Source organism: Schizosaccharomyces cryophilus, assembly GCF_000004155.1.
Source record: "Schizosaccharomyces cryophilus OY26 unplaced genomic scaffold supercont4.7, whole genome shotgun sequence".
Lineage (NCBI taxonomy): Eukaryota > Fungi > Ascomycota > Schizosaccharomycetes > Schizosaccharomycetales > Schizosaccharomycetaceae > Schizosaccharomyces > Schizosaccharomyces cryophilus.
The window spans coordinates 580,037-596,273 of NW_013185630.1; the positions used below are offsets into that span (position 1 = coordinate 580,037).

Here is a 16,237-nt window from a genome sequence, read left to right on the forward strand (position 1 = left end):
TCATGATGCATTCATCTTTCAATATATTTGCTATATTCTATGCTTTATAAAAAAACACTGGGTTTTACCATTTAAAGAAATCTTATGTTTATTAAGATCATGTGTTGTAATACCGTAAACTCGTTAGGAAAATGGAGAGTAGGTGCATTATTATGTCAGCTAAAGCCTTTGCTGTGAGGCTGAGACAATGGATGTTCTCTGCAAACACCATGTTTTATATTCAGTTGCTGTATATGGGGTATTTTTATTGCTGATCAACCGTTTAATATTTATCAATTAATTATATTTTCTTATACCCGATATTTATGCTCAATTGCTTCATATAACGTTCAAAAAAAATTTGCTGGTTTCCCTTATACCTTTATAACTTTTCTGACAATCGCTGTGTTGGTAGAGGAAGATAAGCGTTGGAATAGGATTTGAAATTATCGAGTCGAATTTGTTATTTGGCTGTTACACATGTTTATGCAATGGAATTTATCGAAAGCTGGAAAAGCGTTTTTAAGCTTAGAAAATAAATCAAGCTATGTTTTTATCTTTAGTTTGTGCTTGATATCGTTTTATGTTCTTCATGTTTTCTTTGGACGGTTTGTTTACTTTGCCATAGGAATTTTTGTTGGCGTTTCTTTTCAGGGTTTGGTTCAAAAAAACGGCAATATTATCCTAAATATTAAACATCCGAATATAGAGGATCCGTCTCAGTATGTCCCTCAGAGATACCCTCAACACGCTCTCCCAGAAGAATTGGAAGCTCCACTTCTTCTTCTCATCACGAAACTTACACATCATTACATATATGGTTGGTATAAACAAGTGAGTTATGATAATTCCTTTGTTACAGAGGTGGAAAGTACGATAGGGTATATATTCAGGAATTTCTATTCTTATTTGAGTACCCAAGACTCTTCCTACCTTATTTTTGAGATGGTAAAAAATGTTCTAAATACGATTACGTTTTTGCTTTCTGACTTGAATATGTTTTTGAGCAAAAAAATGCCCATCACGGAATTTGCTGTCCGTTATCCCAATTCGGCTGTTGCAAAGATGCTGGATAAGGCTGCGAACGAACAGGCCTTACGCGCGCAAGCTTCTGCGATGGTAACAAAATTTTGCAAACCAGAAGATGCCGCTTGTCTTCCTCTACATGTTTTATTGAGGGAAGTTCTTGCTATGCAAGTTTTTAAAAAAATTACAACGCATTGTGCTAAGCCAAGGTTTGTCAATCGTTGTATCATTCTTTTCCTTTCTCCTTCAAAAGAGAAGGACGAATGTTTAGACAAGAAAACATATATAAATCGATGTCTTTTAAACCAAACCCTAAAAGACACATCCTCATCGGCGACTTTGCCCACAGGTGGTGCCCAAGCCTCTTCTTCATATAATAATGCTCTTTTTGAAGCAGAGATAAATATACAATATCGTTCGCTTGAGCCCAAAGACCTTTCATCCCCAATAAAGGATAAAAAAAATCTGAAGTTTGTTATTACGGTGCATCCTTTATATTTAGATATCCCCCCTTGGATTGTCTATCGTCCTTATACCAGTCTGAAGTCCTTATATAAGGATATAAGAAAAGAATATTTGCATGCACTTGGGACCCCCCTAAAAATTCCTGAATGGAGAGCTCAGACATATGGCCATTTACAAAGGGAACTATCTGCATTTTTAAATTTAATAGTACAAAATGCTCAGTTATCGAATAATGTTGCAGTCCGAAAGTTCTTCTGTAAGTCCATGTCTTTTGAACCGTTATCCGATGATGTAGTCGATGATATGGAAAAGCAAAAGAACTCTTCTTTGTCTGCTGTTTCACACAAGCTTTTAGGGGTTACAAAGATTGTGAGTAATAAGAGTGGAAAATCCTCCCACTCAAAAGAGTCAGAAGGTTCGTCAAATGTGGAAGTATCTTGGAAAACCAAATTTGAGAAAAGTATGTTGGAGGATACCGAGTTATCCAAATTACCCTCAAATGATGTATCATCTTTGGAAGATGATAATCAGTCTTTCGAAAACAAGGACGAAGAGAAAAATGGTTCTATGTTTTCTGAGAGCAATCTGTATGTGGATGAGAACTCTGCATTTAATATCCAAGAGGAAACTTTGAAGGAAATCATAAATAGTGGTTTTGCTCTTTTTGGAGAGATATCATGCTTGAACCCAAAAACGTGGTTTTTTCGAAGGACAGTTTTATCTGTACTAAAATCGTTACTTATGCATGGACCTTTAGACTTCTCTGGATTAGTGGAGAAGATGCTGAAAGACCATGTGTTTGCAAAGCTGTCAAATACGCAACTGGTTGGTGACCTGTTTACCTCGTTAATTCTCAGTATCTGGCCCGAAGAAAAAGAAAAAGTACAAGAACATTTGAAGAATTTAAATAAAGACTGTGCGGGTGATAATGAGAGGGGTGCAGACTGGAATCCTTCATCCATGAGCAAAGATAATGATGAACTGTATTTGGAGGAAGCTTTGAAGAACAGTTTGTTTTTTAGCCATTCGGAATTTGCAGTAAGTGAAGAGAGTGATGACGAGATACGAGAGCAAGCTCAAGAGCTGTTTCTTAACAACGAATATTCTGATAGTGCCTCACTTTTAGGACCTTTCACATCGGAGGACAGCTTGCGACTTTTGTTTGATTTGCTTCAAGAATCCGACTTAGTTGAGGGATTTTTGGCACACGTACTCAGTAATGCGCTTCACAGCATTATTTAGTGACTGATTTAATGTTTGCTATCCACTATTTTACATACAATTTATTATCTGTCCTATTGCAGACAGGATTTCTGATTCAAGTGCATTATATTCTGACTATTATAATATAAGTCTTGTCTGCTCCAATATTGACTTGATTTAATAATTAAAGGTTTTATGTCTTTCTATTTTTTTTGTTTAATTATTAGAGATCTAAGATATTTTTGTTCTTCCATTTAGTTTGGACCTTAATTTTTTCAGTTAGTTAATACCATAGTCGCTTTCTTTTTTGAAAATTCTGGTTTTTACATTTCTCTTACAGAAAGCTTTTCTACCATAAGTAAGGATATTTATGACTTTTCTGTACAAATTATTATGTAACTAGCAATAATTGAAGGCCTACCTTCCTGCCATCTCTTTTCAATTCTTATGCAAACAGGAAGTATTTGTGGTTTAGCGAAGTATTACAAGGTCGTTATTAAAATAGAGCTTTTGGGTTATACGTCGGTATACGATTTATCACACTTTACAGCGTTGATAAACAAACTCATCAACGCACTGCAGCGTGCAGAAAGGCTACAGAAGAGTCCTTAAGAAGAAACCAACAATTCCTTTACCAAACCCGAATGTCGGAAAGAGAAGTTGCTTTAGAGAAATATAAGGCAGCATTGCTGCAGCATCGAGAGTTTGATGCAAAATTAAAAGACCTGCGTTTTGGAATTCGCGATTTGGTGAAGAAATACGACAAGACAGAAGATGATATCAAGAGCTTGCAGTCCGTAGGCCAAATTATCGGCGAGGTCTTAAAACAACTTGATCCGGAGCGCTTTATTGTAAAGGCTAGGTAAGTGAATCTGCAGATCTCTAGGTTCAGTTCTGGAGAATCCACACACATGTTATGATGGTCAAAGCTCGTACTGGTTGCTGTTCTTCGGGGTATTTGTAGGTTACCACATGGACGGTCATGGCGTGTACGAGGTGGTTTCGTAAAAAAAAAAAAAGAAAAAGAATAAAACAACGTCCAGCTGGATAATAGTATTTTGCTCATATAATTGAAACAAGCTACTAACAGTTTAGTTCTGGTCCTCGCTATGTTGTTGGATGTAGGAATAATGTTGACCAATCTAAGTTAATTCAGGGTGTTCGTGTTTCTTTGGACATGACTACATTAACGATTATGCGCATCCTTCCTCGGGAAGTAGACCCATTGGTTTATAATATGTCCGTTGAAGATCCTGGCGATGTGTCTTTTGCAGGCGTCGGTGGTTTAAATGAACAAATTCGTGAGTTAAGGGAAGTCATTGAGCTTCCCCTAAAGAACCCTGAACTCTTTTTACGTGTTGGTATTAAACCTCCTAAGGGTGTTTTGCTTTATGGACCTCCTGGTACAGGAAAAACCTTGTTAGCTCGTGCTGTTGCAGCTTCTTTGGGAGTTAACTTCTTGAAGGTTGTATCCAGTGGTATTGTAGATAAGTATATCGGTGAATCTGCTCGTATTATTCGTGAAATGTTTGGTTATGCTAAAGAGCATGAGCCATGTGTCATTTTCATGGATGAAATTGATGCTATTGGTGGACGGAGATTTTCAGAAGGTACTTCTGCTGATCGTGAGATTCAGCGTACGTTGATGGAATTACTCAATCAAATGGACGGTTTCGATTACTTAGGACAAACTAAAATTATTATGGCTACCAACCGTCCTGATACCCTTGACCCTGCTTTATTGCGTCCTGGTCGTCTTGATCGTAAAATTGAAATTCCTCTTCCCAATGAAGTTGGTCGTATGGAAATTTTGAAAATTCATCTTGAAAACGTGTCAAAGCGAGGTGAACTTGACTACGAAGCTATTGTTAAGCTTACCGATGGTACCAATGGTGCTGATTTGCGAAACGTTGTGACTGAAGCCGGATTTTTAGCCATTAAGGAAGACCGTGATTACATTGTACAATCCGATTTAATGTCTGCAGCCCGTAAAGTCGCTGATCTTAAGAAGCTCGAAGGTACCGTTGATTATCAAAAACTTTAATGTTTTTTTACTTAAAAAAAAGTTCTATGATATGATTAGCCAGGTCAATGAAGTTTCGACTTGCTTTATGATAGTTTAATTCTCTTATAGCGATATAGATGATTCTGAGTGATAGAATAAGCATGCATAACCTTGAAATTGCTGAGATGTATGTAAACATACAATAAAAAAATACTAGTAATATCAAATCTAACCTATGTATAATTTACATAAACAAAATTGTGGATTTCTTATTGTTTAGTAAGTCATAAAAACTCGACAAAACTCTAAACTAACTATTACAAACGAATATACATGACACTGCAAACACGCATCGGAGCAACAAAGTAAATGTAGGAAACTAAAAACAGGAAGATGAAACGCTCAATTCATGTCTCGTTGGAGAGAAAGAAGTATAGACGAGAAGATGAAAAATATAAGACGAAACTGCAATCAACTTCACACAATCATTCCTATATAGCCTATAAATTGAGCGCTTGTTACCAATCCTTTCACTCGCATTAGTGCTTGTAAAGAAGAAAGGGAGGTTGGATGAAGCTATCAACCCCAAAAATCATTGATGTTCAGGAGAGCGACAAACCCGTCATAAGGTAATAAGCAAGCATACCACCGCTAATCGTTAATTTGGAGAGCAAAAAGCAAGTCAGCCTATGTAATAGAAAAGCGGACCAAAAGAGGTACCTAATAAGACGAAAAATAAGCTTCTTGAATAAAAGATAAGAAAATAAGCATTCTTGGTTTTTATACTTGTTGCTCAACAGCCTCAAAAGCAGATTCAACAGGGGGTTCCAATAGAGCACCATGGCCAAGAACGCATACAGCAGATGCTCCAACTAACCAAAAGATGGTTTGAATAGGAGAAGCAAAAAGTCCAAAAGGAAATAAAATACAAGCCAAAGTGATGTACAGGCTTGACTTGCTATAAACCCTGGATCCAATTTGCACCTCGTTAGTTGGGCGTTTGCTAATTCCATACGCTCCTACACCGCCCACTACAATAACAAAAGAAAGCCAAGGGTTTGAAAGGAGACAATAAACAGCGAGAAGAGCAATTATCGCTAAATAATTTGAAGAAAATCGTCTAAGATTAAAACGGACCCTTGACTGCGCTTCTCCAAAGTTTTCGGGTCTTGAAACGCGTCGAAAATCCAAAAAATCGCCTAAAGATTTGAATCCACTCAGGTACTGCGACTGTTGCTTCGTTAGTGATGTTTTGTTCTACACTCCTCAATCTTACCCTAGAAGACATTAATTCTTGAACGTTTTCGCTAATTTTAGTATAGGCATAGTTTGACATCTTGTCGGTTCTTGGTTTGAGGTAAGTTCTAAAAACAAACAAGAAATGGGGCTTGTTTATTCAGACTGCTTGGGATACGGCAAGTAACAACGTTGGCTTAAGGACGACTAAGGCTGAGTAACTATGGATCCTTTAAGTTATCCATCGGGTGCGCTAAATAGTAAACAAATAAAGAAAGTGAAGATTGAGCTGAATGAGATATGGCTTTGATATATGGAATGAGAATCTTATGATCCTCAAAGCGAAAACAGCCTTGTCCGGTCATATAGCCTTAAGAGTTATAAAATGATGCTTCGAGTTGCTATTGGGGAAAGAAATGTTTTCTGTTAGGCACCTTTAACAAGAACTATAACGGTTCATGAACTAGTAGAGCTTCTGAATCCCCTGCTTATTACACAAGGAAAGGAATGAGCGTACCGGGAAGGACCGCAATTACTAGCAAGAAGAACGTATGAAATATATTCACATGATCGCGTAGTTGACGGCAATTTCATAAATTGATTTCCTTTATTAATATAAATATTTCATGATATTACGCCGCGAAGACAGAAAGGGACTAATGAGGGTCCTTCCACTTTAAGGACATTACTTACATTGATGAATCATTACCCAAGTCAAAAGAAATACAAAGGATAAAAACAATAAGGAGATGTAATCCATTAAACCTCTTCTTTCATTAAATACAACCTAAAATTCCGTAAAAAAAAAAGAAAGTGACACTAATGACCAGCATGAATGCCATCATAAAATGAGCGATGTTACATATTCTTTTCCATTTCTTCCAAGCTAGTCAAATTAGGGTCATGTTGAATGAATACATCTGAAAAGTCTTCGTTACTGGTCAGATTAAGAGCATTTTCATTAGCAAGGTGCAATAAACAAATAAATGCAAAGCTTGTAGATATATCCTTCAGGTCCTTTTGACCATACATATTCTCTAGTTGAGCAACAGTTGAGGAAAAGGTACGCACTGGTTCTTCTTTTTCTTCTTCTTTCAGCTCATCATCGCCTTCTGGATTAGATTCGACGTTGGATTTCGACGTTTCACGCGAATTATTTTCTTCAAGGTCTAAGCATTTCCAGATGTTTTCTTTCAATACCTTAACATCTACTCTTTTGGCTCGTTTAGCGTAATTAATACTATCCGGTTTGGCAAGTCGTGCATTCAGTAATAAATTTTCTCCAAACCCAGCAGAGGAGGGTGGTGTAGGTGATGTTGTGTTTTCCCGAAATTCTTGCATAGATCCTCCATCAAATTCATGCAAAGCTTGGCCATCCATATCTCCGCCATCGCTGTCATCGTCAAATCCCGTAGGGTATATGGGAGCAGTATCTGCTTCATCCTGTCCTTCAAACACCTGTTTAACACCGGTTTCTCCATTAAATGATGTAAACGGTAAAAGGGATACTTTTGGTTTAAGAAAGAGCTGTAAAAGCCGTCTGGAATCATACTGATAGTCATCTGGTAGTAAGCATCGATTACGTTTTTTCCAATGCGATTTCGGAAGCTTCAAATTACCGGAAGCAGGAGTAAACAAAGAATCGAGATCAACCTCCTTCGAAAAGTCGATAGTGTTATCTGCTTCACGACGCCGTCTACGTTCTAAAGAATTTGATACCCGAGTATTGTCAACGCCCTCAGAAACATTGGAAGAATCCATTCCAGGGGCCTGAGAAACACTCCTTTTCCGTAGAGCTTGAATACGCCAATGCTCGGGACCGGCCCAGTTCTTCTTTATCGACTTGTCAAAATACTCGTAAATTCCATTGATGGATGATAAGTTGTCAACTGAATTATTCGCTAAATTGATAGTTTCACCTGCTTCCGTATCATCGTGTATACTTTTGTTTGGTTCCTCAAACTCATCTAATGGTTTCGCAGATAAGTCTATGTTTTCATCACCGTAAGCCATGTCTTCAAGTGCATGAACAATGTGTCCTTGCTCATTATCATTATCATCCTCCTCAGAATCCGTCGGTAATGAGCCAATTTCCACATCTCCATTCATAGCTGCTTGTTCTTCTAACAATGAATTCGGCGCAATCATATTCACCTCATCACTTAAAGACTTTAGCAATGAAACATCCAGGTTACCTTTATTATCAAATTCAAACCCTTGCAAGGAAGGACAAATCGTAAGTTGATCAATATCAATGAAATAACGTTTTTGAATACTTCCCAGGGCCTCCAAGGAAATACCATCGGCATAAGTACTCTTATTCTCATTTCCAGTTTCTGGATCTTCAGAAGCATTATTTTCCAAAACATTCTCCTTCGGATCATCATTTCCTTCTAAATCCTTAATAATAGCGTCACTGGAGTCAAAAACTATTTTACCATGTTGATCGACGGACAAATGGTTCATTAAAAGCCCTTTTGCACCGTCCTCATCAAAATCTGCACACATTTTTTTAAATAATGGATCAAAAGAGCCTTCTAACTCGAACCGTTTTGCCCGTAAGCTTTCGAAATCTTTAGCAAGCGTATTGACAGATCGATTCGCGCGTTTTCGTTCACGTTTCTTCCTTCCTTCTTCCTCTTCTACGTTCTCGCTAGATTCTTCAATTTCACCAAGGGTTTTGGAATCATTGGCGAGTCCACTAAGTAGCTTTCCTGTTTCTGTAGCAACTGAATCAATTCGAGATGTATAAATTTTTACACATCCATCTAGAGTGCAACTGGCTTTTTGAAAGTTGATAGCTTCTCCATCTCGAAGCAAAGACATATCATGGAAATAATCGATGAGTGCAAAGTTCCATGTGTTTGTTGAATTGATCTTATTATCGGTAGCTAGTTTGATCCATTCTTCAAAGTTAGACAAAACAGGAACTTGATACGAGCTATTAAAGGGTGATCCATAGCCTGGTCCTCCTAAAGATTCTCTTCTGGGAGTAATAGAATGAAGCGCTGAGCTTCTTCTGAATTCACGTTCCTTCCTGCTTTTTTCTTTAGCCTTCTTTTTCTCCAATGCATCATCATTCAATGAATTTAAGTTTACAGGCGTATGGCCCCCTAAACTGGCGCGCTTCATTTATTATTTGATGTTTACAGCTTTCTGGTGGAAGGGCGGTGACAGGCACATTGAACAACAGTGCTTCATTCTAGCTAATGTAAAACCTGAGACATAAAGTGTAACTGTGATTTCATTTTTTATTTTATCTTTTGTATTTATGTAGTTCTAAATTGTGCCAAATGGATAAGTAAAAGTTGCACAAATATATAAAAGCTATATGAAACTAATTGTAAATGCTAAATTTAAACCAAAAAAATTCCATTATCTTCTAAAGTGAAATTATCAACAATTAAAATTAGATCTCTGAGGGAGCACGATCAAAAGTTCCGTTGTCGTTAGCAGAAAAAGAACGTAAGCAAATTATCTTCTATAGTATAGCTGGTCTATTAATTCAAATAACCACGACAGGTAGGCGCACCACACAAACACGGGATTTTATCAGCCTCCTCAGGGAATTTATAGTCATAAGTTAACTCCTCTCCTTGCATGATATCCCTATCAGCATAAATGACAATTTTTTTCTTTCCTTCTACACGAATAATTCGAGCAATACAATTAGGAGCACAAGAATGGTTAATAAACCTGGCAATATTTCCCTTTTTAGTAGCATCGACGATAATATCTTCGTCAATACGGAAAAGATAACTGTCACCAATACCTTCCCGAACGTAATTCTTTTCACGATTGTCAGCAATACGCTGGCGAATCACTTCGCCCACATATTCAATAACCATGTCATTCTTGTCAATATTTTCCATCGCAAAGAGACCGAGAGTATGAATGCGACTAGGACCAAAGTTGAGTTGTTTCTTACGAGCTTTCAATGCGTTAAAACGAAGTAAATCAGCTTCAGCTGGAAGTAATGATTTTTCAACCCCGGCTGCAAGTCTACGGTTATTAACACGATGCATTCTGGAGGTAACTCTACTTGTCGATTGGTTGGCACCTTCCACTGTTGAGCGATTACGGAGAGGTAAGTATTGGGATTTTTCAGCAGTGGGTATAATATAGTAGCCCTCACTTCTTGCAGATCCAGTTGAATTGATTCGTTCATAACCAACAGAAGCTGGTAGTACAGGAGAACCTTCAGCAGAAACGTCGCCATTCCTGAATTTACAGATTTTTCGTCTAAATGCCCAATAATTGGGATCCCCAATGTCATTGGCATCCTCTGAAGCGAGTGCTTCACGTAAATATTGAAGATCTTGATCGTCTTTTAACAAATATTGAACTCCGTCCAGATCAACCAAAACATCATCCTCAGGATAATTATAGGGTAGCGTACCATAAAACAGACCGCCATCTTCACTAAACTCATTCTCCTTATGCTTAGTCGTTAGCAGGGAAATATCCTGCTGTTCCTTCACTAAAGCATGCTTTTTGTATCTTTCAAAAGGTGGTTTTGAGATAACAGCAGGGGAAACAAATTCATCCGATTCAGTTTCGCTAGAAGAGGTATAGTCTATATCAAGCTTGTCAGATTTCCGTCTAGGAAGACGAGACTTGGGGCGCGTCCGTTGAAATTTTTCCAAATATTCTTCATCCTCAGATGTTTCTGAGAGGAAGGGAGTTGATTCCTCAACCTTACTAGGCTTGAAGCCATCAGATTTACCGTCAAAAACCTTTTCTTCATCTAGTGCCTCTTCTTGCTCAAATTCGGAATCAGAAGAATCGTAAGTTTGTTGATTTAGTTGATAATGCAAAGGTCTGGCCTCAATCTTTTTCCTTCGTCTCCTTTGCAATTTTGATTTAATTTTGCTCTCAGTTGGCAGTTTTATTTTGTGGGCATCTGCTCGCTTTTTAAATCTGGGTAAATGGGGCAACGTTGATATTGCTTCCGTTTTCAGTGATTCAGGAACCTCAAGAGTCGAAATTTTTGGTCCTTTTTCTTCTTCTTTTATAGGTGCGGGTTTTGGAAATGATTCCAAAATCTGAAAAATACATGGTCCTGCAATCTTGTTTTTAATGTCTCGTACTAATACTTCTTCCAAGTCTTTTAGGATTACAGAAATCGCCGTCGTACAAGCATCCTCTTTCGGTAACTCTTTTTTCTTATTAGTAGGCGCCAGATCCGTCTTCTTCGATTGAGGAGCATCGTGAAGTTTCAATTTTATGCGACAATTTTGAACGAAAGTTTTGTCGAGAGTCCAAAAACAACTGCTAGCTTCGCGGTAGCTATTGAAAGTAATATAAAACCCATCTCTATTCATATATATACCTTCATACCGAAATTTTCGAAAATGGTGTTTTATATCGGAATAGTAGACGCGATCGGGAGGAACAAATCTATCGTCGATGAAAATATATATAAGATTTTCGATATCTTTTGGAACAGAAGTATCGTTTGTCTTTAAGTTATTATTTGAAAAATCAAAGTTTCCATTCTGCTGTTTGTTATAACTTTGGTTCTTTTGTGATCGTCTCCACGGAGGCACATTTGAAGTTTCATGAATAGCCTTCATTTCCTCTTCTCTTTCTCTTTCTCTTTCTCTTTCCCTTTCTTTCTCTCTTTCTTCTTCTCTTTCTTTTTCTTCTTTTTTCATTTGTTGCTCTCGCTTGTATAATTCTTCAGCAAATTCGGCTTCAATCACTTGCAGCGCTTTGTCGCGAGCAGCTTCACACTTCGACCCATCATCATCTATAACGACCATAAGTTGCTTTCCGGAAAGTTTGAGACCACTAGCTTGCTGGACAGCAAGCTTAGCAGCCAAATGAGCCTTCGATACTGACTCATGTTTTGAAAAAGAAATCCGGCACAAGCCTAATGAAGTACCAGTATACGGATTTAATTGCAAATCCAATTGGGATATGTCCCCGAAAGATTTGAAGTGATATCGAAGCTGGTCTGCTGTAACAAGAGGAGAGAGATTATAGACGAATATTTGAGTAGGGGGTTCAGGCCCTAAAGAATCTTCGTTATATTCGAATCTGACTTGTTGCAATGATTTTAAAAATGGTCGCCCACTTTTTGGTATCCCCCGCGAATAGAGGGGATTTTTGTGTCTCGGGTCTCGAACTACCAATGGAGGTTTTGCAACGCCATTGAACCGGTATACTGGTTTTTTTCCTAATGATTCTTTAAAGCCTAGCTCGGGGTCGTATATTAGTTTGTAATTATTTCTCTGAAGCGGAGGATTAGGCTTCTGAGAAGGCGGTTTTGAAGGAAAACTGTCCATGATGTTTAAATTAAATTATACACAAAATTCGTAACACACTTGATCAGAAATGTAGAAAAATCAAATGATTAAAAAAGGCCAGTCAATATCAGTGTGATGGATTAAAGCAAGATACTTTGCGAAATGTAGACATGTGTAATATATATTTGCAGACCTCAGATAGGATACATTCAGGTATTAAAGTCAATGGTGTTAATAATTAAAGATGCTCATGAGTAGCGTTTGATTCGTAGCGACACGTAAACAAAGTCAAAAAAACAACCGAAATTGAACCTGTCAAGTCAAAACTTACAAAGCAATAATTTTTTTTATTAAAAAGGATGAAACAATCACATATAAATTTTTGCCTGGCCTTCCCTTGTAAGATATAGGAGAAAGGTAAAATCGTGGTGGAGTAGTGCACCGCGTTTCCCAATCCAAGAGACAATAGTGAAGCGTAGAGAGAACGTTAAATAATAAACAAAGGAAGAAATGAATTTAAACATTGTAGTTTCAAATGGAGTGAATGTAACACTTTTACAAAATAAATAATTATCTTTATCTTTTAAAAGAAATTAAGGAGTATGTCACGCGCCAACTTTTGGGAATAGATACGTTTCTATGTTTGTTTTTACCTTAATGCAATTACGCATAGATAAATAAATGAAATCCATCTTCAGAGGGATTCATCAAGACTTTTCTGGATACACCACCTTGCTCGTTGTATTTATACAATCAATGCACTTACATTTCAAGTACTACAGACAATGAAACGTTTAGCATGAAATCTGTACGAGAATACATTTTAGAAGAAGAAAACAGACTAACAGAATTCATACACGAGTATTCGTTTACCTTTCCGTGCTTTTTAGGATGAATAATACGTCTTCAAAATGATAAACCAAAATTTTCAAGCATTCGTCGAATCGACAATCAAAAAAATGAACTGGACGAAAGAGGCACGGGAAAGTTATACTTTCCATTTCTGTTTGTTAAATTAGGCAATTTTCCGAGTATGCATGTGGAATCATCGTCTTTTGACCAACGTATCCATAGACAGAATGAAAAATTTAATAAAGTAGACTGAAAGAGAAATCCTATAGTGTTTTAAGCATTTGCCATATAAATCATATACTAGAATGCCATAACAATTACAAACATAAAAAAGAAAGAATAATACATTAAAGAATCCAAGGTTTATAAATCATCATAAAAACTTAAAAGAGAAGACGACCAGCGTTTCCTACAATAGTTGAGGCAGAGAAAAGAATCATGGGGATCCAGTAACGAAATTGGTATTCCGGAGGGTTAGTTTCGAACAGACTAAATCGTAAGCAAACAGAATCAACCATTATTTTATCTTACCTGAAGGGAGCACTATCAACAAAAACATAATACGTTATACTGCCAACAATACTCATTACACAAGATACAGTAAATCCATTTTTTGAACGGTCAAACACATACCAGATGGTAATAGCGCTAGCAATTAAAGCAGCAAAAGAATGTGTGCTCTGAGTGCTCAATAATCTCTAAGAACAAGTTGTTAGCGGAAAAATTCTTTTTATTGTAAGGCTTCACGAATTCAGAACGGAAACGCGGATTCAACTTACCTTCATAGTGAGAAGTAGAGTAGCAAAAGCAGCAAGATATCTTGAAAAAACTTGAAATTGAGAAGAATTTGATGTTTTTGTTCCAGAAGAACCAGATGGATATCGTACATCCATTAAACGATATGAGACTGCAAGCCCTATTGCTACAAGTCCAAAAGTAACTGACCAATTTGGTTTAAACACCCAGTTCCCGTATCGTACAGTCAAAAGTGATAATTTGGCTTCTTGTACAATCCCTTCAGCCATGTAAGTAAATATTGCTCCTAACCCGAAGATTGCCAAAAACTTGAAAAGCAGTAACTTTATGGATAAATTGGGTACTCTGATAACCCGTTTTCTTCCTTTTTCTTTTTTGAGATCGTCGTCCTTCTGCTTACTTGCGTAGTCTTCATAATCATGAATGGAAGGTTCTTCATCATCATCCTCTTCTTCTTCTTCTTCTAGCTTCAAAGGAGTGAATAACCCGGACAACGTTGATCGCATATTGTCCAACGAAGTAAAGGATAACACCGAAATGGAGCGTTTCAAGTTTCCTTGATTAGGGAACCCTTCAGCATATCGAGGATGAGGTCGATATATATTATCAGGTGCCATATTGATCCTCTCGTGTTCTTCTACCTCTTAAATTAATTAATTAACAATTTATTCGGATGTTATAGGAATATACACAATCAAGCTCAAATTTGGTTAACGAAGGGTATTCCAGCTGTTAGCAATAATAGGGGTGACAGGATGCTGATACTTGAATTATTGTTTCAAAGGTGAAATGAAGCATTATAAAGTTGATATTATTTATTTAATTAATATGAAACAAATTAGCTGTAAAAAACCAACATCTGATTCTCTTTCTAACTCATTCAACATGTACTTGATTCAAATAACGTTGTCAAAAACTATTCATAAAATATAATCTCTAGTGAAAAAATCAAGGAACCAAATTGTAATCGCATAGGGGGCTTTTCAATTGTAATGGTTCGCGTCTTTCTAAATTAACAATAGTCAGAGTGATTCACAATTCAATCAACATACTGTTTCATCGAAGAATTAGAAGGAACAAAACAGTCAGTCATTTCCTTGCCCGATTTCATATTGGGGTTTTCTTTTTATAGAAGCAAAGCTGCCAAATGATATTTCTCGACTGTTCAGTTTGAACCCACTTTATCCTATTAACAGAAAAATCATCTCACAAGAATTAGTTTAGGACCCAAGGACCCATTCTTTCTACATTATCTTTTAAGCGGCACTTTTTGTTGCTTTACATAAACCAACACAGTATCCGTTGCACTTTGCAAAATTAAGCAAAACAAGTTATTACTTTTCAGATAAATTCTTTTTACGAGGGCTGCTGAACGCATGGTAGCTGATCTGAATGGATGAGAGCAACTTGCAAGAAATGATCAGAGTAGGCACCAAAACTGCTAGAGCTAGATATCCCATAAAAATTCCTGGGGTAAAAAATTGATAGCGATCAAATAAACTGCCTTCAGTACTAGTTACATTCTGTTCTTGTTGGTTACGAACTAGAGAATTGCCGCGAACATTCATGCTTTCCACGGGAAGGGAGATTGGTTGTGCATGGCGAAGGCGATTCATACTTAAAAAATAGTTTGAGTCTATAGTCGAAGGTCCTTCTTCTCCTTCTTCTTGGTCTTCCTTTTGTTTAGTTTTGTCATCTTCCAACAACTGCATGTTTGCAAGCTTTGGAGAAGAAGTGAGGAAAAAGTTGAAGTCAGTATCATCAGATATAGTAGAGTGAAGCGAGTAAATAACTTGATCCAATTCAAATAACTCTTGTTCGCGTGATTTAGCATCTAAAGACAAATCCTTCATGGAGACCACACTGATTTGGTTTCTTTGTAAAGTGGGAAATGACTCATGAGTAGGGTCAATGTTTACTAATTTCGAAGAGCAAGAGCTTTTCGCATCGTGAATAAGTCGATCAGGTTGCAAACGCTCCTTGGAATAAGGTAAGATATATTGAGAGACAGCGTCCAAAGAAATACGCTTCATATGAGATAAAGCAGAAGAATGAAAGTCTTCTGCCTGAAGACCAGGTTGGTAAATGAAAACCGTAGTAGCATCGCAATTTGACAGGAGCTGTTCTGCCTTATTGTTGAATTTGAGATAGGAGGTTAAGACAGGACCTTCTTTAGCATCAATTACAGATCTTTAAATAAAAGTTAGCCTTGGGAGCCTTGACATTGCTACATTTTGGACTTACGAAGATGACGAAAATGCGAATAATGGAAAAGTATCCTGGAAAGCGACTGCAGCCGAAATGTAGAAAAACAGAGAAAGATTCAGGATATTCATAATGGATTGACTTCGTCTCGATTTTTAGGAAAATCGAATCTTTCCTTAAGAATTCCTAGCTTGCTTGAGATGGGAGGTACAATATATGAAATCAAAGCTCCCTTATTTTAATATTACTATAAAGGAGG

The 16,237-nt window shown here is 37.1% G+C and overlaps 7 protein-coding genes across 7 annotated transcripts; 2 read left to right on the top strand and 5 right to left on the bottom strand.

The window, feature by feature from the left end:
• The first annotated feature begins 193 nt into the window (after positions 1–193).
• SPOG_03451 (PX/PXA domain-containing protein) lies at positions 194–3,102 on the top strand. Its single transcript, XM_013169866.1, has one exon. The coding sequence runs from the start codon at positions 460–462 to the stop codon at positions 2,710–2,712; it is 2,253 nt and encodes a 750-aa protein (XP_013025320.1). The 5' UTR covers positions 194–459; the 3' UTR covers positions 2,713–3,102.
• A 206-nt stretch (positions 3,103–3,308) lies between these two features.
• SPOG_03452 (19S proteasome regulatory subunit Rpt4) lies at positions 3,309–4,911 on the top strand. The gene is made up of 2 exons (XM_013169867.1): positions 3,309–3,535; positions 3,769–4,911. Exons 1-2 carry the CDS (start codon positions 3,318–3,320, stop codon positions 4,715–4,717), a joined length of 1,167 nt encoding a protein of 388 aa, XP_013025321.1. The 5' UTR covers positions 3,309–3,317; the 3' UTR covers positions 4,718–4,911.
• SPOG_03453 (rab GTPase binding protein) lies at positions 4,820–6,080 on the bottom strand. The gene is made up of 2 exons (XM_013169868.1): positions 5,955–6,080; positions 4,820–5,908 (listed from the first exon to the last, which is right to left on the bottom strand). Exons 1-2 carry the CDS (start codon positions 6,012–6,014, stop codon positions 5,459–5,461), a joined length of 510 nt encoding a protein of 169 aa, XP_013025322.1. The 5' UTR covers positions 6,015–6,080; the 3' UTR covers positions 4,820–5,458.
• On the bottom strand, positions 6,029–9,084 carry SPOG_03454 (condensin complex non-SMC subunit Cnd2). The gene has a single exon (XM_013169869.1). The coding sequence runs from the start codon at positions 9,044–9,046 to the stop codon at positions 6,773–6,775; it is 2,274 nt and encodes a 757-aa protein (XP_013025323.1). The 5' UTR covers positions 9,047–9,084; the 3' UTR covers positions 6,029–6,772.
• Positions 9,085–9,149: 65 nt separating this feature from the next.
• Positions 9,150–12,640, bottom strand: SPOG_03455 (histone lysine methyltransferase Set1). Its single transcript, XM_013169870.1, has one exon. The coding sequence runs from the start codon at positions 12,202–12,204 to the stop codon at positions 9,415–9,417; it is 2,790 nt and encodes a 929-aa protein (XP_013025324.1). The 5' UTR covers positions 12,205–12,640; the 3' UTR covers positions 9,150–9,414.
• A 55-nt stretch (positions 12,641–12,695) lies between these two features.
• On the bottom strand, positions 12,696–14,489 carry SPOG_03456 (INSIG domain-containing protein). The gene is made up of 3 exons (XM_013169871.1): positions 13,797–14,489; positions 13,549–13,715; positions 12,696–13,506 (listed from the first exon to the last, which is right to left on the bottom strand). Exons 1-3 carry the CDS (start codon positions 14,388–14,390, stop codon positions 13,401–13,403), a joined length of 867 nt encoding a protein of 288 aa, XP_013025325.1. The 5' UTR covers positions 14,391–14,489; the 3' UTR covers positions 12,696–13,400.
• A 74-nt stretch (positions 14,490–14,563) lies between these two features.
• Positions 14,564–16,206, bottom strand: SPOG_03457 (BIG1 family ER membrane protein). The gene is made up of 2 exons (XM_013169872.1): positions 16,018–16,206; positions 14,564–15,963 (listed from the first exon to the last, which is right to left on the bottom strand). Exons 1-2 carry the CDS (start codon positions 16,107–16,109, stop codon positions 15,108–15,110), a joined length of 948 nt encoding a protein of 315 aa, XP_013025326.1. The 5' UTR covers positions 16,110–16,206; the 3' UTR covers positions 14,564–15,107.
• Between the last annotated feature and the right edge of the window lie 31 nt (positions 16,207–16,237).